We start from the raw sequence: 22,535 nt of genomic DNA, 5'->3' as shown, positions 1-22,535 counted from the left end.
ATCCTGGGGCTCTGCATCTTCCAGGTTGGATGAGTATATCATGAATCGATCTCTCAGTGTCAGTTGTTGTATTTGCAGGATCTGCAGTTCTATGATGGCCGTGGGATGTCAGACGCTGTGTTCTCCGCTCTGTCTCGTGCAGTCAGAGGGTCTGAATTTAGCGCTTCCTGTGTCAGGCCGGCCAGTGCAGCGGCTGCGTCTCTCTGTGATTGGTTGCGTGGTCTCCACCAATACTGCAGCGTGCTCCGGAAGCTGGAGAAGAGTAGAAGCCTTCTGTCCCGAGCAGAGGCACAGGACTCGGAGGTGGCTGAAAGGATAGCAGAGCGGAGACTGCAACAGGAGCGTCTGAGGGTCCAGTTAGAGCAGCTATCCCTCCAGCTGAAGAACAGCAGAAGGGAAGAAGAAGACCTCCGCAGACAGGTGACGCTGTGTCAGGAGAAGCACAGACTGGCAGAGAAGTATGAAGATAGGGCAAGAGCTCACGAATCTGCATGGAGATCTGCTCTGGAGGTAAGTGATGCCTGCTGGACCTGATTACCTGGGGCAGTATCCTCACACTCAGGGGGGTCATATAAAGTAAAGCAGCCTGCTAATAGAAAATTCTCTCAGTGATAATCCAAAGATAAAAACAAACTTTAGTTCTTCTTAACATACATGATCCCTAAAACTTGCCTTCTTGGTGTATTGGAAGACTTAAGATAGAACTATAGGGAAAACTTTTTTCAATTTTGGATAGAGCAAGGGAGGGTTACGTATAACCCCTATAAATCCTTTCAGAGGTCAGGAACAGATTTTTCCTGGGTCAGCAGTTGATAGTCATGTGTAAAATATTTAGGTGAGGATGTGGATTCTCTGTGTCTCACTGATCTTCTCTCATTCCATCCTCAGACTTTACAGAACTGTCTTCCGTTGGTTCCAGCTCAGTCTCTTCTTGTTGCTGCCTCTATTTCCTACCTTGGCAGTCTCCCATGGCCTCGCTGTACGGCATTATTGGAGAAGTGGCAGAGGCTGTGCAATGGGGTGGAAGTTCCTCTGGATCCAGATGATGTTAGGGACACTCTGGACCGCTCCGGGCACAATGAAGGGTCCCTCCTCCTAGAGGTGCTAAGCGTTCCAACAGAGAGGATAGGATGGTTTAGAAGGAGATTGCCGGTCACTCTAGAGACACAGATCCGTGCCACACTGCTCCGAGCCGGCAGCCGTTATGCAGATACCCTGATGCTGGTCATAGACCCAGATTACATGGCTGAGAGGTGGCTGTCTGCTCTACTGGGAACAGACGAGACAGGTGAGAGCAAGCTTCAGAAAACCCTGGGGGGAAATTACTAAAACTTGTGCAAAATCTGGTGCAGCTCTCCATAGAAACCAATCAGCTTCCAGGTTGTATTGTCAAAGAATAATTAACAAGCTGAAGTTAGAAGCTGATTGGCTACCATGCACATGCTGCAATTCCTGACCCTTTTTTGAAAAAAAAAAAATCGTTATTAAGACTCCAGACCTGCATATTTTTTTTTGTGTTTTTTTTGTGTGACTAAGAAGTGAAACCAACGGATCAGAATGACAGTTGACAATTTAATATTTTCAAGCAGGGTTCAGAAATAGGAGCATACAGTAAGTACTGTGCTAATAACACATTTTCTTTAAAAAGGGGAAGTTTCACTTTCAATCCTCTTCCCCTGGCATGTCTTTTTTTTTTTTTTTTTGGGGGGGGGGGGGTACGTATGGGTACCAGGTTTTGACAGGTACCATCTACAACCTCTGCTCGGATCACCTAGGGCCTATGCAATCCAAGTGGAAGTTCTCCCCCTCCCTTCTCGCAGTCTTCTGGGACATGTCACAGATCCCAGAAGACTGAGGGGGCATTCACAGAGTGCAGCGCAGCTTGCACATGTGCAGTGGGCAGCCAGCTGTGAAGCCACAAGCAGCGCAGCCAGCTGCCCACGGTTATGATGCCAGCGCCAGGAACCCGAAGGCTAGTGAAGAACTAGCCCGGCTGAGAACGGGGCTGGATCCCTGGACAGGTAAGTGTCCTTTTATTAAAAGTCAGCAGCTACTAGCTGAGATTCGGAGGATGGAATATTTTACAGCCTCTGTCCATGATAACATTCTCCAGTTTAATAAAATATGGGAACCTTGGGATAAATCGGAGTATGGAACATCCTTACCAGTTAACACAACATAGCCTAATTTTATATGACCTATACTCTACACACAGATCAGTACTATGTTTGAGTCTTCTAATTCCCATTGTATACCATACAAGCCCCTCCTATCCTCATATTTGACCTCGATTATGTCCGTTGCTACTTAATACGAGTTGCTCTTATTTTCTGTTATGGTTTACAGAACACCTCTGTGCTCTGTATACATGGACATTTTCTATTTTTTTGCATCTTTATATCTTTGGTTTTAATTCAGACATCTGTATACTCTGTAATGTCCCTTTATTTTTGTTTTGAAAAATTTTCAATAAAAACTACAATTATAAAAAAAAAAAAAAGTCAGCAGCTACAGAATTTGTAGCTGCTAACTTTACATTTTTTTTTCCAGAGGGAACCTTCTATTTAACCTCCTCCTTGTCTGTGCAGGTTCACCTGAAACCCAGGCAGGGCAGAACCAAAATCTGCAGGTCATTGATGCCTCTGAACCGGGACTATCTCAGAAACTGGATGTCTTAGTGAGAGGAGGTGAGACAACCCACAGATCTGGTTCCATCTTCTGTGTATGTGATGCTGAGTATATAATGTGTATAACATCAGAAATGTAATCTGTGTTTTTTGACACCGGGTAGATAATTTGTTGATCACATTGTGTGACGCCAAGTAAAAAATCTTTGCGTTTATCCTCTTTTTTTTTTTTTGATGAAAGGTGTGCCACTTCTCATAGCCAACATGGAGAAAAATTTGTCCTGTGTGAATAGCGTACAACAATTATTCCATCGGATCAGAAACTCTCCAAATTCTAGAGAAGCATCACTCATAACTCCACCCTCCCCCAAGCTCCTAAGCTGTCCCCGCCCCAGAGGAGCCGTGTCCACCCCAGAGGATGAAGCACCACTGCCTTTCCAAGTTTTTCTGAGCACTTCTCTCCCTCTGCGGGAGTTTGTGGAAGGTGAGTACCACTACGAAGACTAAAGATGATACCATGATGATTATGTTACCTCACTTTTACCATCCTTTACAGAAGCTGGTCCAGCCTTCATAAAAGAGGTAACGGTGATGGATCTGAGTCTTGGTTCTGCCGGACTGAAGGAAGAGCTTATCCACCAGATTCTGTTGCTTAAAGATCTGCGCCTGCAAGAGGAGAGGAGGAGTCTCTACACAAACTATTTAAAACTGACTGGGAGCATGCAGCAAGCCAAGGTGAAACGTGACGCAAACCTTACATACCATATGACCAGGAGGAGGATGGACAGCAGTGTCAGGGTAGATGGTAACAAAGGGTTAAATCTCTGCTAACTTGTTCTGTAATTTTGAAGACATTTCCTAGCCTATCCAAGCCACATCCTCAGCTCTAATGAGTGTCAGGAACATATCCCAACATTTATATCTACACGGGTAACACAGGCACTTAAATCCAATCACCAATGAATGTTAGATAGATAGGTAGATGGTAATTGTCCAAGAACAGGATGGAAGGTTGGAGTAGTTCTAGTTAATTGATTTATGCCAGGAAGACATGGGAAGGATGGAATAATGTAACTAGAACAAGGTGGTTTTAAAACTCTCATGCCTCCCATCCTGTTCTTGAGCAATGAACATTTGCCATAACACATTCCATGGTGATTGGATTAAAGTGTTGGTGCTACCTGTGTGGCTATTAATACTAAGGTATGCTGCTGACTCATTAGAACTGGGGAAGCAGCTTGGATAAGTTACAAAACATCTCCAACCTTACAGAACAAGTCCAGTTGAATGTGACCAACTACTACTAGATACACCATGACCTGGATAAATGTGAACCTTCACAGACATCACACTGATCAACTACTGTAGGAAGAAGGTTGCCTGTCTGGGGTTCACAAAGAGAACTACATGGGGGGGGGGGGTCTGCTCTCTGTTTTTCCTGTGGATATCTATCACCAGAACTGAAAGTGCACCCTCTCATAGCTCTACAGTGGGCATATAGTATCAGGTAGTGGCTCTGGTCAATGGCTGGGAAGGGGAGCATTCAGGATGTGTTTGTAAATGTTCAGAACTGGGTTTAGGTCTGAACCTGGAAGCCAGCTCTCATTCCCAGTCCAACGTGCTGCAAGTGGAGGGTTCTCTGTCCCGCAGCTGATGTTGTGAAGGGACAGGGATGCTTATGGATATACTAGGTCAATGATGTCAGGAGCATCCCCACCCCTTGGTAATGTCAGCTGAGGGAATCCACAGCTTGCAAGCAACACGTCAGAAAAGGAATGACAGCTGGCATCTGGGTTCGGACCTGCACCTGTTTCCAAACCAAAGCAAGCTCATTTCTACTGGTGATCATATCATAACAAAAAAAAATCTTTATCTAACTAACAGAACAAGATAAAGAAAATATAATGCTGAGAAATGATCTGAAAAGGAGGAAATGGATATTTAGGGGTAAATTTGGGTAATTCCAGGACATACATTAAATAAAGCCACTTTCATCTGTGATGTCTCTCTTTCTGCTAACAGGACACTTTTCTGGATTACGTCACCTCCGACTCTGCGCCGCTTCTTCAGAGAACAGACTTTCTGCACCAAGTGACCGCATGTGAGGAGCGCCAGAGCTCACTAGTGGAGTCCCTTAATGACATTGAGGTGCTTCAGCATCGGGTAGCAGATAATATTGCCCAGCACACGTCTGCAGCAGAACAGTGCTGCAATCTGTACTCCCGTCTGCAGGAGATATCACGGCTATGTCCGCAGTACCACTTCTCCGCCAGGTCTGTTTTGTGCTGGGCTGCCTGGGCTCTGCGCAATAAGGTGGAGGAGGGGAGTACCATAGAGAAAATACTGACCACTGGGATCCTCTCTCATGTGCTCCCTGCTCTTACAGAAGAGCACAAAAAAATATTCAGAGTGTTGCTGGCGGTAGGACAGCCACCCGATTTAGAGTGGTTCTCTTTCTTGGGACTTGCGAGTAAGACGGCCCCAGAGGTGTCCTCATCCTACATCCAGAGACCCCAATGGCTGAGTCCCATTGCCTGGGAGGAACTCCAACAACTGGAAAGGATGCCTTGTTTCCAGGGTATCAGGTCCTCATTGAGCACACAGACCCGCCAGTGGCAGGAATACTTCAGACTCTGCTCCACAGTGATTGGGCCCATTCCCTGCTCCAACTTCTCCCACCTCACACTCTTCCAGATGGCTATCTTATGGCGAATTGTGAAGCCAGAGAGCCTGGGCCTGGTTCTGACCAACCTTGTCACCTGTATTCTGGGACCAGATTCTGCAGGCCAAGAAGAAGATATCATTGCTATATCTGATGCACGTTCTCCAGTTGTATTCCCAATTCCTGGATGTTCTCCACTGCTGTACCATCCCCAAGACTTTATCCTGCACAAGGCTCGGAGCAATGGGAAGGAGGTGAGGGCCAGGAACACTAATATCACACTGTCTCCAGGACTAAATAAAAATTCAGAACTGACAATTCCTAAATTCAATGATTTGGAATTGCCTGTAGAATCATTACTGTATTTGGAAATAAACAGAATGTTAAAGTCCACCTTTTTTAGAGTGTTACACCCGTATTTAGGGCATAACGTAACATAGTGCCTAATCGCCACAACCCCTCGTGTCATTTATTCACTAAGATCTGTGAATGAATAAACAACAAGTCCCGTCAGCCACCGTGGCAGAAGGATATGTTATCAATGGAACACAACTGCGGTCATTACTGCACTTGTAGTCCATTGACATTTCTGTCAGCTCTGTAACTGAAAATTTGTACCTCAGTACAGACATGGAGCTGGAGGAAGAACCTACGGGAGCATGCACAATAAACCCACAATCGACTGATTACGGTTGCAGTGTTTTGTAAGCTCATATTCAAAAACAAATAAATGCACTTTTATCATGCGTTTATTATTTTTGAGCAAAAGGTGGACTTAGCCTGCTGATCAATTTGTTAAACGCAAAAATAAAAAAATAAAAAAATATTAATTGAACATAGTTACATAGTAGGCGAGGTTGAAAAAAGACACAAGTCCATCAAGTCCAACCTATGTGTGTGATTATATGTCAGTATTACATTGTATATCCCTGTATGTTGCGGTCGTTCAGGTGCTTATCTAATAGTTTCTTGAAACTATCGATGCTCCCGATGAGACCACCGCTTGTGGAAGGGAATTCCACATCCTTAATGGATAAAGATATGTGGCGCTACTCCATCAATCAGTGATAAATAAATAATCCAAAATCACAACTAGAATAAACTATGCTGTCGGATGAAGTACACACAATGGGCTCCACCTTGTATATAGTTATAGGCCTAGAGATGAATATCGCCGTACATAAGTAAATCAAAGAAAAAAATATGCAATAAACACAATAAATGGTGAATACCAGTAATCAAAATGCTTAGAATCAAATGTGTGGTTATAGTGCTCACATGAGTTGAATAAAAATAATAATATCAACCACCTCTCATCAGGTGGCAAAAATAAACCTGTGAATAAAGTGAACTGGCTTCCCAGGCTGAAAAACACACTAGAACTCCATAAACAAACAGTGTCCAATGTATCGCAGGCACCAGCTGAAGATCAAATCATTTCTAGTACTGATGCCAAAAATACGTAAATCTTCAGCGTGAGCTAAAAAGTGGATGTATTAGACCAACATGCAGTGCAAAGAATCCCTACGGTCAGCAAGAATTCCTATATGATCGACTATCTAAAAAATTTTTTCACAATAATACAATCATATCATAATAATCTAGTGCATAATAAGTGATAAAAACTGTAATACAATAAATCATAATTATAAATATTATAAATAATTTAAATTGATGAAAAATCAAAATATGATAGGACAGATAATCCCACAAACGAGACACTGTCCCAAACAGTGACAATAGTGCAATTAGTCCATACAAAAAGTGCAGTAGTGATTGGTGACTTCCACACAAAACAGTCTTTGAATATAGTGCAATTTGTGCAGTGACTGGTGCTTTTCTTCTATGCATGTTCTAGTGCATCTCCCAATTGTTTCCCCTAGCCTCTCACCTCCAGCAGCGGCCCCCAATGGGCCAAGTAGAGCGGGTAGATAATCTAGGAGAGGATGTGTTTCCTTCAGTGTTTCTTTAGTGTCAAATGAGTCTGTCTCTCTGCAACTCCTCCCGCAGTTCCCAGCACTCCCAGCAATCCCAGCAGTTTGTTTAAAAACAAAGGAGAGGTCTCATGGTGCAGTATTAAATACACGTTTATTGAAAAACATAGCAACTTACATTTAAAATAGCAGCAATCAGTGGATGTCAAAAAGCTTCCGGGTTCGGCCGTCCCCGAGAAGCGTCGGCACCTGACTCCTCCTACCCTGACGCGTTGCGTCACACCACGTGACTTTATCAAAGTTTGTTTAAAAACAAAGGAGAGGTCTCATGGTGCAGTATTAAATACACGTTTATTGAAAAACATAGCAACTTACATTTAAAATAGCAGCAATCAGTGGATGTCAAAAAGCTTCCGGGTTCGGCCGTCCCCGAGAAGCGTCGGCACCTGACTCCTCCTACCCTGACGCGTTGCGTCACACCACGTGACTTTATCAAAGGGATCCCTTTGATAAAGTCACGTGGTGTGACGCAACGCGTCAGGGTAGGAGGAGTCAGGTGCCGACGCTTCTCGGGGACGGCCGAACCCGGAAGCTTTTTGACATCCACTGATTGCTGCTATTTTAAATGTAAGTTGCTATGTTTTTCAATAAACGTGTATTTAATACTGCACCATGAGACCTCTCCTTTGTTTTTAAACAAACTGCTGGGATTGCTGGGAGTGCTGGGAACTGCGGGAGGAGTTGCAGAGAGACGGACTCATTTGACACTAAAGAAACACTGAAGGAAACACATCCTCTCCTAGATTATCTACCCGCTCTACTTGGCCCATTGGGGGCCGCTGCTGGAGGTGAGAGGCTAGGGGAAACAATTGGGAGATGCACTAGAACGTGCATAGAAGAAAAGCACCAGTCACTGCACAAATTGCACTATATTCAAAGACTGTTTTGTGTGGAAGTCACCAATCACTACTGCACTTTTTGTATGGACTAATTGCACTATTGTCACTGTTTGGGACAGTGTCTCGTTTGTGGGATTATCTGTCCTATCATATTTTGATTTTTCATCAATTTAAATTATTTATAATATTTATAATTATGATTTATTGTATTACAGTTTTTATCACTTATTATGCACTAGATTATTATGATATGATTGTATTATTGTGAAAAAATTTTTTAGATAGTCGATCATATAGGAATTCTTGCTGACCGTAGGGATTCTTTGCACTGCATGTTGGTCTAATACATCCACTTTTTAGCTCACGCTGAAGATTTACGTATTTTTGGCATCAGTACTAGAAATGATTTGATCTTCAGCTGGTGCCTGCGATACATTGGACACTGTTTGTTTATGGAGTTCTAGTGTGTTTTTCAGCCTGGGAAGCCAGTTCACTTTATTCACAGGTTTATTTTTGCCACCTGATGAGAGGTGGTTGATATTATTATTTTTATTCAACTCATGTGAGCACTATAACCACACATTTGATTCTAAGCATTTTGATTACTGGTATTCACCATTTATTGTGTTTATTGCATATTTTTTTCTTTGATTTACTTATGTACGGCGATATTCATCTCTAGGCCTATAACTATATACAAGGTGGAGCCCATTGTGTGTACTTCATCCGACAGCATAGTTTATTCTAGTTGTGATTTTGGATTATTTATTTATCACTGATTGATGGAGTAGCGCCACATATCTTTATCCATTATCTATCTTGGGGAATTGAGTTTACCTATCTATGTTGGCAGCTCTCTATCTGGTATTTTACCATCAGTTTGGTAACTCTCTGTGTACATTTGGTTTTTGCGCACTGGTTCTTATATATTTAATTCCACATCCTTGCCACTCTTACAGTAAAGAACCCTCTACGTAGTTTAAGGTTAAACCTCTTTTTTTTCTAATTTTAATGAGTGGCCGCGAGTCTTGTTAAACTCCCTTCTCCGAAAAAGTTTTATCCCTATTGTGGGGTCACCAGTATGGTATTTGTAAATTGAAATCATATCCCCTCTCAAGCGTCTCTTCTCCAGAGAGAATAAGTTCAGTGCTCGCAACCTTTCCTCATAACTTATATCCTCCAGACCCTTTATTAGCTTTGTTGTCCTTGTTTGTACTCGCTCCATCTCTTGTAGAGCGGGAAAATTATTCTTTTATCTCTGGAATTAATCCCCTTTTTAATGCATGGCAATATTCTGTTTGCTTTGTTAGCAGCAGCTTGGCATTGCATGCCATTGCTAAGCCTATCATCTACTAGGACCCCCAGGATCTTTTCCATCCTAGATTCCCCCCAGAGGTTCTCCCCCAGTGTATAGATTGCATTCAGATTTTTGCCACCCAAATGCATTATTTTACATTTTTCTACATTGAACCTCATTTGCCATGTAGTTGCCCACCCCGTTACTTTGTTCAGATCTTCTTGCAAGATTTCCACATCCTGGGGAGAAGTTATTGCCCTGCTTAGCTTAGTATCGTCCGCAAATACAGAGATTGAACTGTTTATCCCATCCTCCAGGTCATTTATGAACAAATTAAATAGGATTGGTCCCAGCACAGAACACTGGGGGACTCCACTACCCACCCCTGACCATTCTGAGTACTCCCCATTTATCCCCACCCTCTGAACTTGCCCTTGTAGCCAGTTTTCAATCCATGTACTCACCCTATGGTCCATGCCAACGGACCTTATTTTGTACAGTAAACTTTTATGGGGAACTGTGTCAAATGCTTTTGCAAAATCCAGATACACCACATCTACGGGCCTTCCTTTATCTAGATGGCAACTCACCTCCTCATAGAAGGTTAATAGATTGGTTTGGCAAGAACGATTCTTCATGAATCCATGCTGATTACTGCTAATGATACCGTTCTCATTACTAAAATCTTGTGTATAGTCCCTTATCATCCCTTCCAAGAGTTCACATAAAATTGATGTTAGGCTAACTGGTCTGTAATTCCCAGGGATGTATTTTGGGCCCTTTTTAATTATTGGTGCTACATTGGCTTTTCTCCAATCAGCCGGTACCATTCCAGTCAGTAGACTGTCAGTAAAAATTAGGAACAATGTTCTGGCAATTACTTGACTGAGTTCCCTAAGTACCCTCGGGTGCAAGCCATCTGGTCCCGGTGATTTATTAATGTTAAGTTTCCCAAGTCAAATTTTAATTCTGTCCTCTGTTAATCATGGAGGTGCTTCCTGTGTTGTGTCCTGAGGATATACACTGCAGTTTTGGTTACTGAAGCCCCCCGATTCCCTCGTGAAGACTCAGGAGAAGAATAACTTCAATACCTTCACCATCTCCCTATCCTTTGTAACCAGATGTCCTTCCTCATTCTTTATGGGGCCAATATGGTCTGTCCTCCCTTTTATACTGTTTACATACTTAAAGAATTTCTTGGGTTTTGTTTTGCTTTCCTCCACTATGTGTCTTTCATGTTCTATCTTAGCCGTCCTTATTGCACCCTTACATTTCTTGTTGCATTCTTTATAAAGTCTGAATGCTGATGATGATCCCTCAACCTTGTATTTTTTGAAGGCCTTCTCCTTTGCTTTTATATGCATTTTTGCATTGGAGTTAAGCCATCCAGGACTTTTATTCGCTCGTTTAAATGTATTACCCAATAGGATGCACTGGTTAATGCCCTTAAGTTAATATTGTTAAGTTAATATGCTCTTAAAGCAAACCCATCTTTCCTCCGTATTCTTTGTTCCTAATATTTTATCCTAATTTATGCCTTCTAGCAGGGATCGTAGTTTAGGGAAGTTGGCTCTTTTGAAATTCAGTGTCTTTGTATTCCCCTTATGTTTCCTATTTGTGTGATTTATACTCAAGCCAATTGACCTGTGATCGCTGTTACCTAAATTGCCCCATATTTCCACATCCGTGATCAGGTCTGTATTGTTGGTAATCAGAAACACTTTATTTCTAGTTGGTGCGTCTACCATCTGACCCATAAAATTGTCCTGCAAGACATTTAGGAACTGGCGAGCCTTAGACGAATGCGTGGTTCCCTCCGCCCAGTCTATGTCTGGATAGTTAAAATACCCTACTATGATAACACTTCCCATCCCTGCTGCTAATCCAAATTGTGATAGGAGATCTGTCTCCCCTTCCTCCCTTAGGTTAGGGGGCCTATAGCATACTCCCAGTATTATTTTCCCCTTAGCTTCATCCCTTTGGAGGTCTACCCATAAGGATTCCACCTCCTCCCTAGCTTCCTTAGTGATGTCATCTCTCACATTCACTTGTACATTATTCTTGATATAAAGTCATACCCCTCCCCCTTTTTTAACCTCTCTATCCTTGCGATAAAGGGTATACCCTTGAACGTTTGCCAGCCAATCATGAGAGCTGTTGAACCAGGTCTCTGAAATTCCCACAAAATCCAAATCCTCCTCGTACAACAGTATCTTTAGCTCACCCATCTTGTCTGCCAGGCTCCTGGCATTGGTGAACATGCCACATAGTTTAGACCGGTCGCATACTATCCTCTTATTGGGTGTTCTGAGACATGAAATTGGAGTAGTAAATAGGATGTGATTATTTATTGAATGCACGCGTATCCCTAAATCTTCTGAAATATATATATTTTTTTTAGGTGAAAGTAGTGATGTGCAGCTCATCCCTTCCCGACAGTGAGATCACAAACTCATTAGTGAGAAGCCAGCAGGAGGGTGTCTGGGTCCTGATGCATTGGCACCCCAAGCTGGCCAGTGTGCTGGAGGCTGCCAAAGGTAAGTGACTGCAGTCTCTTATTAGAAGAAATGAAAAGAGCCAATAAAACTAAGGCACACCTCATACCATCCAACTCCCTTCATGGAGGACATTGGCAGCATGATGAGAACTAGTAGGAGGTATGGTAAAGACAATGAGCTGTATGATGTTGTATTTGATACCATGCTTCTCTACTTTTTTCAGAAGATCCGGCACAGATAAATCCTGAGTTTCGGATGTGTATCATTGTAGAGGAGGAGAAGCTTGGCACTGTGTTAGGTAAATTTACCAGAATTTTTTCTACCATATATTGTCTTCCATTTGTGTATACGGAACATACGTGACATAAGGCGTCATTCACAAAAGCATCTCGCATGCGGTGTATAGGTGTCCAAACACATTTTCTCAAAATAACGCATGCAATCCTGAAACTGACAATTCACTATATTGTTCTGCAGTATTTACCGCAAAACGCTGAAAACACTTGGTAAATACTGCATGAACAGGCGGTAAACTCAATTCACAGAAGGAAATAAATAATTAAATACATGTGGTAACTTGTGGACTGCTCGCCGTCATTATACGTCGGTACTTTGACGTAGAATACCATTGTTATGGCAGCAGATAGCTGCCATAACCCCAATATTTTTACAAACCGCAGGCAGTCTGCTTTCAGATAAAAGTGGTCTCTGCGGTGGATTCACCACAAGATCACTTTTATCGGCGACGGTAGAGGTGCCCCCCCCCCCCCCCACATCGCCATGTTCCGATCGTCTCCGCCGCTTACCGGAGCCGTTGGTAATGGCAGAGATGATCCAGTCTTTTTCCCTCAGAGGCTGGAAGTCAAGTGAGGGAATGATGGTCCTTACTTGACTCTGTACCATTGGATGACAGAAGCGTCGTCAAATGTCACTTCCTCCCAGTGGTCCTAAAGGGGCCCCCCTTCCAAATTATTGAGTTTAAGTGTTTCCAGTGAAGAGTCCTATTAATACTAAAGCATACAAAGACATTTTAGACAATTGTGCATCTCCAACCTTGTGGTAACAGTTTGGGGAGGACTTGCTTTAGCATGACTGTGCCCTGTGTACAAAGCCAGCTCCATAAAGACATGGTGTGACCAGTTTTGGGTGGAGAAACTCAAGTGACCTGTACAGAGACCTGACCTCAACCCCACTGGACACATTTGTCATGAATTAAAACTGATTTTAAATCAGGTCTTCTCATCCAACCTCAGTACCTGACCTCCCAAGTATTCCTTTGGCTGAATGGGAACACATTTCCTCAGACTCACTAAATCTTGTGGAAAGCCTCATCAATAGAGTGGTGGCTGTTCCCAACAAGCAAAATTGGGTTCCGCTTTGCCTAAATCACTTCACTCATCCCTAGAGATTTTCTACAGCAAGAGTATGGCTTCGCCTACACAGGTGGCCAGGAGGCAGTAAAACTAGGCAGTTGAGCCGTGGTTTTACTGCCCCCTTAACCGCCAATCCACAATTTAACATATTAGTACACATTGCTATGGTTGTGTGGCACTACAATTGACACTACCTCTTGCATTTGGCAGACAATAGTGCCACTAGGTTTGCAGTTGTGACATGGTATCCCAATAGAGTGATTTTTTTTTTTTAAAAAGGCAATGGTTTCAGCAATGGAAAACACACGTTCTACAGCGAAGCGTGCCACTCATGTAAACAAGCCCCAATAGGCATAATTCCTGATATTCCTTATGCAAATTATGGCATTACCAACTGTTATATGTCAGCAGAATAGACAAAAACACAGAGAGGTTCCTGGATAGGAGAGGCTTTGCAAAATGGGATAATGAGGGTTCTGTGCGGCTAACAAGACAAACCCTTCATCATGACATGTATCATTACCCACTGGCTGATTACCTGGTATTGCTTTGTTGGGTTTCATCCTGTAATAAATAAAGTTTGATCATACCAAATAATGTTTCCAGACTTGATGACCTCTGACCGTTCCTCTCTTCTTCTGCAGCTCACTTGAGGCGTTCCTGGCAGGCCACACCCTGTGTGTTCCGGCCCACAATCTGCCAGCTTCTTCCACAGAGCTGCACGGCAAATGCAGAGGAATTTGGGGAGAGGCTGAATGATCCCCGAATCCTGAGGTTACTGACTCTCCACAGCATTCTCCTCCTCAGACAAGAATACGGCAACTATGTCCAAAGTGATGTCTATGCCTGGTGAGAACAACTTGCCCCTCTTGCTTTGTGGGTATTATGTCTTCCTGCTATTGTATATGGTCCTCCAGCAGGAACTTTCACTCCCTCATCTCTCCCTCCTTTGCCCAATGCTGGAGTCACTGATGGCATGATAAGGTCACATCTTTCTTCTACCACTGGCCTACATTGAAAGCAGCAGAGAGCTTCCCAACCATTTCAGCATTCACTGAAAACAGAGGGAGGCACTAAAAACTTTAAAAGCTTGTTTCTGCCCAATCTCTTGTCTAAATGTGATACAATAAATACATTATATGGCCCAAGATTTGTGGATCCCTGGCCATCACATTCATATGAACTTGTTCAAAAGCCATTGGTGTTTTTATATGGTTGGCTCTCCTTTGCAGCTATAACATCTTCCACAAGCTATTGAAGTGTAACTGTGGAAATTTGTATTCCCATTCAGGCAAAAGAGCATTTGTGAGGTCAGGTACTGATGTTCCATGAGAAGACCTGGTTTACATTTTCTCAATCTATTAGGAATATGTGGCCTGTCACAACCATATTAAAACAATGCAATGCCTCCATCCCTGTATGTTGCATGAAGAAGAGGAAAGGAAATGGGACTTTTTCATAAGGCATGTCATTGTGTATAGAATAATACATCTGTCTGTATCGATTTAACATCTCAATCCCATACAGTCATCCATGATTGTAGAAAAAATAAAAATATATCAATATCAATCATATTCAGAAAATATAACAATGTAATCCTAAAAGATTTACTCAGCAAATGTATATAACATATTTAATACAGGTAATCAATGGACATAATTGATGTAATCAGTACAGAATGAATAAAATATAATTCATACAAGATATAAAACATGTAGGTAAATTTACATGTACAAATGGTAAACATTAATATTAAAATGCATAATTTGGGGGAGCATGTCTCGGCACTCTTATTTGAAAACTCAAACTCATCAGGAGTAAAATGCACGGTAAATGCTGAAAATCAGATAAATATCCATTAGTATATAATAAAATGTAAAGGGCAAACCAATTTTAAGTTACTTACGTATACAGCTCACAGGCTGTACCCAGCTTCTATGATGTAATAGGGCGGTGGCCTGGGATGCGCTGTCTCACCCGGAGTTGAGGCAGACAACCCCCCCAAAAGAAAATGGTAAATAGGGACCAAGGGGAGCAGCAGACAAGGGGCATGCCAGACCAGCCATGACATAAATCCAAAGGTGTACTATGTGTGCGCACTTCGCTTGTACCCAATCTGTGGAAGAATTGTAAATGCGGGGGGAAGCCGTCCCCAATGGGAGAAGACAGTAATTATTGCTAGAGGCTATAACAGCTGCTAGCGATAATCGCAAGTAAAATCTGGCAGGCTAGTTGTACCCAAGTTAATCGGTCGATCAACTTGGTACATTCAGCCTGCCTATACACAGTTTGAGATTCGAACTGTCTATGGCTGGCCTTACTGGAAACATGGAAACGCAATTACCAGGAGGGATGTTCACATACATTAGGCCATATAGTGTATCTTCTGCCCCATAGAGTGGACTCTTGAGATGAGGTGCTCCACTTTTACCAGGCTACATTTCATCAGTATGTTATGGAGTGGAAGAAACAAAGTCATGGCATGTGACTGTGTGTGTCTCATTGTTAGGGGTTACAAGGAGCTGAGATTGGCACTACATTGTGCAGAAAGGATGACCTCTGTCTCTACAGACTGGGCGGACACCATGTCTTATCTCACAGGTAAAACAAATTATTATTGACCTCTACATTTCTAATAATTTCTTGTTAAAGCCCAACTGTAGCCATTTTTTAATTGCATTTTGAATAGAGTAGGTAATGGTTAAAGCCTTTAAGTTTATATTGCTATTCTTTGTCCTATTGGGGAGATCCGATTACTTTCTTTCAGAAAATGACGTAATTGTAGATCTCTCCAACAGGGACACAGACTTAAAAAAAAATGTTGCTGAAAGATACCACTAATAATAGCCCAAACTGTCAATGTATTCGCAATTATATTTAGATTAATAATTGTTCCAATATTTCAGTAAGTGTATATGCAAATAACAGTGGAGACAATCTATCCATATACACTGCACCTTTTTGACTGTGTTGGCTCTGATCACTCCCTGACATTGTACATCTATTTTATCATGGATATGTGATAGTTTATGGTTTTGGGGGTGTATTAGAGATGTGCAAAGAGAGATCACACAAATGCTTATAAGGATAACATTTAATTAAGTAATGACAGCTATAGATAAGGAATTGTGATGGACCACCTGGCACCCCGCCTGGGTGCCCCTGCCAAGATACAGCTTCCTCCACTCTAGAACCAGGAACCAGGTATTATAGCTGAGAATTGCACTAGAACTAAACAACACTAGCTTAGGTGCAAACTGCAACTCTCTTTATTGTAAATTCACACAGAATATAAACCACACAAAATCAGATAGGCGCTTGATCACATTATCCTAAACAATGTAAACTTTAAACAGTAATATCATCAGTACATCTAACAGTACATCTAATGAACAGCTAGCAGCTAACAGTAACCTAATTAATCAGTGTCTATTTACCAGTAAGCTAATCAACAGCTAGGCCCCTAGATAAACTGTGATTCCGGGATTGCCCACTCCAGACAGTCCGGCAACAGATCTCATTAGCCAGCTTTCTTTCCACATCCATCTTCTCACTGAGTTTCAAGTTGGCATTAGACCATCTAGAGTCCTTGACTGTTAAATGTGGTAATAACATGTCATCTTGCATTATATAACAGGACATCTTCCTGAATGCTCGTAGCTCCCTCAAATGCCAGGTTCTATAGTCAGTAGGCAAGAGGCTAACCTGCAGTCCCCTCCAAAAGCCCCTGTTCTGGTTGGGTCTGTCACTGTAATAATATTAGAAAATACAACAAGGATACTTAACTAAAGATGTTGTTTTGCCTAGGAGTCCCGCCCGCTTGCGTAGTGTGGGACAGGTAATCAGAAGCAGACACATACATGATAGCAAGCTCTGAGACAAGACTGATTATTCCAAGTTTTAGCTGTAGTATATACAAGACGATTTAGTAAGAAATTACCAATTATAAGTAACATTACCTTCTAGGAAGATAGCACATTCCTGACATTCCTTTAGTATGAAGTCAGCTAAAATGACCATCCTTATGTCTTGTATGGCCCCTTAACCAGGTTTAGAATTCATTATAAGATATTGTGAGCCAACAATAATAAGGAAATATGAAATGTGCAATTTCCCGATAACATCTCACAGACCTGATTCTCTAAGCTCATACCTTGTTCCTCTTATAGGTGACATCATATATGGAGGTCACATTGTGGATGAAGGGGATGCTCAGAGTGTCATGGTGGCTGTGCAGCAATGCCTACAGGACCAGCCACATCTCCGACTCTGCCCCGGACTCTCCAGCTTCCTGTCTACAGTGGCAGGCGGCAGAATGACAGGTAAGGGAATGAATCCTAACAAGAAAAGGTTGTGGTTGAAGTATGTCTTGTATAAACATACAGGATAAAGAGTATTCTCACATGTTAAACACAGTCATCTGTTTGGAAGGAGTAAATTGAAAAAAACAAGGCTCTTCTTCCATAAAGAATGTGGGAAAACTTTACACTTCACCAATCAGAATCACCATTCAGCTTTCTTTGGGCAGCTTGTTTTCAAGAAGCCCTTGATTTCCAAAGACATCATTACTCAGTAAGAAGGCTGGTGTTAAGGTTTTCTATATCCCCTTTTAAAGATTAAAGATTTCATAATAATGAAATCTCCGCGTTTCCACATCTGTCTGTATCTGATGACCTGTTTTACTGGTATTCTAGGTCCTGGAGTTTACAGCATCCAGAGATTCTTGCGGAACTTGTCCAGCCAGCGGAACCCAGCAGCTCTAGGATTGAATGAGGGGCTGCATAATATAGCCATGGAAGTCTATGGACGCAAAGTGCTACCTGACCTGCTGATTACGCAAGATATCTGGACCATCCAAATTAATAAAAAAGACAGTCAGACTGATGGACAGCCGATGAATGACCTGGCTGGAATTGAGAATACTTTTAGAAGCAGTTCTTCAGCTTCTTCATGTAGTCCAAAATTAGAAATAATTTGGGAGAACCCTTTAAGCCAATGTCTGTCACAGCTGATGGACCTTAAAGGTATTCAAGAAGCACGGCAGAGGGAGATGGACAATCTGGATGTTCAAAACAGCATAGAAGAAGCAGATTGTTGTAATACTCATCAAAGAGAGAACAAGTTGGAGGGAGAGAACCTAACTACTGATCTAATGGAGGAGACACAAGCCAGAGGCAATGAGCAAAACAAACTATTACTGGCATGGAGGAGGCCTTCGCCCTTACTCAGTTTTTTGCGGGAAGAGTGGGATCTGCTGAGTGGACTCATCAATCAGGTCATCCAAGAGTTAAAGGATGCAGACTCTCCCTGCTGCTGCTTGCAGTGTCAGAGGATTAGGGAAGCTATCTCTGAGAGCCGTGTGCCAACATGGTGGAACATCTACTCTCCTACCCCTCCCACAGTCACCCCTCTGTCCTGGATCTCCAGCCTAATAACCCGTATGAAGCTTCTGTCCAGCTATGTCTCTGAACCATCACTTCACGTGACCTACAACCTGAGTGCCTTTTGCCATCCAGCTCAGATTCTGCAGCGTGTCCTGATGCAGCAAGCACTGAGAGATCATCAAGAACTAGACAAATACTCTCTGAGCATTCAGGTACTCAGGGGGTGGGGGGGTGATATCTGTCTGAACACAGAAGGTGGATTTATAATGATGTACAGATAGTGGACAGAATGTATAAGAAGTTTGGTGGAATTAATTCTTATAGGTGAGAATACGCAACCTGGCCGAAAAGTGGACACCTGACCATCACAGATACAGTTGTGCTCATAAGTTTACATACCCTGGCAGAATTTATGATTTCTTAACCATTTTTCAGAGAATATGAATGATAACACAAAAAACTTTTCTTTCACTTATTGGTTAGTGTTTGGCTGAAGCCATTTATTATCAATCAACTGTGCTTACTCGTTTGAAATCATAATGGCAACAGAAACTACCCAAATTACCCTGATCCAAATTTTACATACCCCAGTTCTTAATACCGTGTATTGCCCCCTTTAACATAAATGACAGCTTGAAGTCTTTTGTGGTATTTGTGGATGAGGCTCTTTATCTTCTCAGATGGTAAAGCTGCCCATTCCTCTTGGCAAAAAGCCTCCAGTTCCTGTAAATTCTTGGGCTGTCTTGCATGAACTGCACATTTGAGATCTTCCCAGAGTGGCTCAATAATATTGAGGTCAGGAGACTGAGATGGCCACTTCAGAACCTTCACTTTATTCTGCTGTAGCTAATAACGGGTCGACTTGGCCTTGTGTTTTGGATCATTGTCATGTTGGAATGTCCAAGTACGTCCCATGTGCAGCTTCCTGGCTGATGACTGCAAATGTTCCTCCAGTATTTTTTGATAACATACTGCATTCATCTTGCCATCAATTTTAACCAAATTTACTGTGCCTTTGTAGCTCACACTTCCCCCAAAACATCAGCGATCTACCTTTGTGTTTCACAGTAGGAATGGTGTACCCTTCATCATAGGCCTTGTTGACTCCTCTCCAAATGTAGCGTTTATGGTTGTGGCCAAAAAGCTCAATTTTGGTCTCATCACGCCAAATGACTTTGTGTCAGAAGGTTTGAGGCTTGTCTTTGTGCTGTTTGGCATATTGTAAGCGGGATACTTTGTGGCATTTGCGTAGTAATGTCTTTCTTCTGGCGACTCAACCATGCAGCCCATCTTTCTTCAAGTGCCTCCTTTTTGTGGATCTTGAAACAGCCACACCACGATTTCAGAGAGTCCTGTATTTCACCTGAAGTTATTTGTGGGTTTTTCTTTGCATCCAGAACAATTTTCCTGGCAGTTGTGGCTGAAATTTTGGTTGGTCTACCTGACCGTGGTTTGGTTTCAACAGAACCCCTCACTTTCCACTTCTTGATTAGAGTTTGAACACTGCTGATTGGCCTGCTCAATTCCTTGGATATCTTTTTATATTCCTTTCCTGTATTATACAGTTCAACAACCTTTTATCACAGATCTTTGACAATTATTTTGCTTTCCCCATGACTCAGAATCCAGAAACATCAGTGCAGCACTGGATGAAAGATGCAAGGGTCTGTCAGGAGTCCAGGAACTCATTGACCTTTTATACACACACACTAATTACAAGCAAACAGATCACAGGGGAGGATGGTTACCTTTTAATAGCCATTCAAACCCCTTTGTGTCAACTTGTGTGCATGTTATCAGGCCAAAATCACCAGGGTATGTAAACTTTTGATCAGGGTCATTTGGGTAGTTTCTGTTGTAATTATGATTTAAAAAGAATAAACACAGTTGATTGATAATAAATGGCTTCAGCCAAACACTAACCATGAGTGAAAGAAAGGTTTTGTGTTATCATTCATATTCTCTGAAAATGGGCAAGAAATCATACATTTTGCCAGGGTGTGTAAACTTATGAGCACAATTCTATATGAGCTTGATGGATATCCCATTCCAAAGCCATGGGTATTATTATTGAATTGAACCTCTTTGCAGCTATAACAAACTTCAGTCTTTTGGGAAGGCTTTCTACAAGATTTTGCAGTCTTTTGTCTTTGGGAATTTGTGCCCATTTGTGAGTTCAGGTACTGATGTTGGATGAGAAGAGCTGGCTCACAATCAGAATTGGAGTGGCAACCTCAGCCTGGACTTTGACCAGGCCACGCCCCCAACACGTTTCACCCCGCTCCCCATGACTAAGCTCCGGGGGGCAGAGTGAAACAGGTTGGCGGCCTGGTCTGGTCAGAGTCCAGGATGAAGTTGCCACTCCATTCATCACATCAGGACACCAAAGATGTGTGACTTCCAGGGGTCACCCTTCCTTCCTTGAACCTTTGCAGGAGCCAGGCCGGGCTCCATCCCCTGTCAGCACTCTAGCAGCTGCTGCAGATGCACTGTCTACATACCCTCTCCCTATCGAGCCTGAGCATCACACACACTTTTCTCAGGTCACAATCAGCATTCCAATTCATCACAAAGGTGTCCAGTAGGGTTGAGGTCAGGGCTCTTTGCAGGTTACTTGAGTTGCTCCACACTAAACAGGTCAAACCATGTCTTTATGGAGCTGGCTTTGTACACAGGGGCACAGTCATGCTGGAACAGAAAAAGGTCTTCACCAAACCCTAACCACAACACTGGGAGAGCACAATTGTCTGTGTTTGTATGTTGTAGTGTTAACAGTACCTTTTGTTGGAATCACTTGAGCTCATTCATTTGAAGGGGGTGTTCAAATATGTTTGGCCATATAATAGGTGTGAGAGTCAGGTGTCCACAAACTTTGGGCTGTATAAAACACCAGGAAAAATGGAGATAAAAGGTCTGGCTTTGGACTCAAAACTACACCATCGTGAGGTGAACCTGATCACCCTTGTGATCCCTAAGCTGCGTCTTTGATGGCTTAAACTATGGTGCCATGGCCTTCATGAACCACATTGAGTGTCTATGGGTTGGATATGTGCCCTTTATAAGGTCATTGCAGTGTTGAGCCCATGTTGTATTTCATATGTGTGCATATTCAGGTTATCATCTGGCAAGTGTAAGTAAAATTGATCTTTATATTTTTGTACTATCAAATTGATGGTGGAGTTTTGAGTCCAAGCCAGACTTTGTATCTTAATTTTTTCCTATAATTTGTAATACCAGCAACATTTATTGTTTGTATATTCTGACTTAGTTGGGGCTTTTTTAAATTTTTTTGTGAATTTAATGAAATACCAGCCACAACATGGGTGATAATATTGAGATATAAGTGAATATTAAAGTATCTGCTCTTTCAACAGCACAGGCAGTTTGATCAGAAGGTTTTGAATTCAGTAGGCCAAAGTAATAAGCAATCATTCAGAAAGAGGTTGGCAATGCAAGGAAAGGTTTGCTTTAAATTGGAACTCTGCGCAAAATAAAACAAAATGGCATACTGTATATGCTGCAGTCTGTCACTAGCAGGACAGCAATTTTTGTTGTTTCTACAGTGAAATTGTACAGCTTTTTTTTTTTTTTTTTTTTTTTTTTTTTTTTTGGGGGGGGGGGGGGGGGTTTAAATTGGAACTCCAGTAAAGTTACACAGGAGTTGGAACAAATCAACACTGCTGGGGGTGTTTACATGAGTCAACTTTTGTTCATGTGAATTTATTCTTTTTTCAAAAAAATAATGTAAAACATGTTACAATAACTGTTAAAAAAGTCTGAGCTGGTGTTAGACTTTAAGTAAAACATAAGCAAATTAAAGCCCATCTTACTCTATACATCCGTCGAAGACTTCCCTGTCCA

General features: G+C 42.2%; 1 protein-coding gene across 1 annotated transcript in view; it reads left to right on the top strand.

Annotated features, from left to right (window-relative positions):
- Positions 1-22,535, top strand: part of DNHD1 (dynein heavy chain domain 1) — a 156,774-nt gene that overhangs the window by 133,422 nt on the left and 817 nt on the right. The window contains exons 33-44 of the mRNA XM_073612699.1: positions 79-510; positions 889-1,288; positions 2,589-2,687; positions 2,869-3,111; positions 3,184-3,362; positions 4,650-5,543; positions 11,821-11,956; positions 12,141-12,215; positions 13,935-14,139; positions 15,800-15,891; positions 17,460-17,612; positions 17,985-18,886. Of these exons, the coding sequence (XP_073468800.1) occupies positions 79-510; positions 889-1,288; positions 2,589-2,687; positions 2,869-3,111; positions 3,184-3,362; positions 4,650-5,543; positions 11,821-11,956; positions 12,141-12,215; positions 13,935-14,139; positions 15,800-15,891; positions 17,460-17,612; positions 17,985-18,886 (3,810 nt within the window). The remainder of the gene's footprint in view (positions 1-78; positions 511-888; positions 1,289-2,588; positions 2,688-2,868; positions 3,112-3,183; positions 3,363-4,649; positions 5,544-11,820; positions 11,957-12,140; positions 12,216-13,934; positions 14,140-15,799; positions 15,892-17,459; positions 17,613-17,984; positions 18,887-22,535) is intronic.

The sequence above is a fragment of the Aquarana catesbeiana genome, linkage group LG02 (genome assembly GCF_042186555.1).
Source record: "Aquarana catesbeiana isolate 2022-GZ linkage group LG02, ASM4218655v1, whole genome shotgun sequence".
NCBI lineage: Eukaryota > Metazoa > Chordata > Amphibia > Anura > Ranidae > Aquarana > Aquarana catesbeiana.
This window is presented reverse-complemented; position numbering and strand designations above follow the sequence as displayed.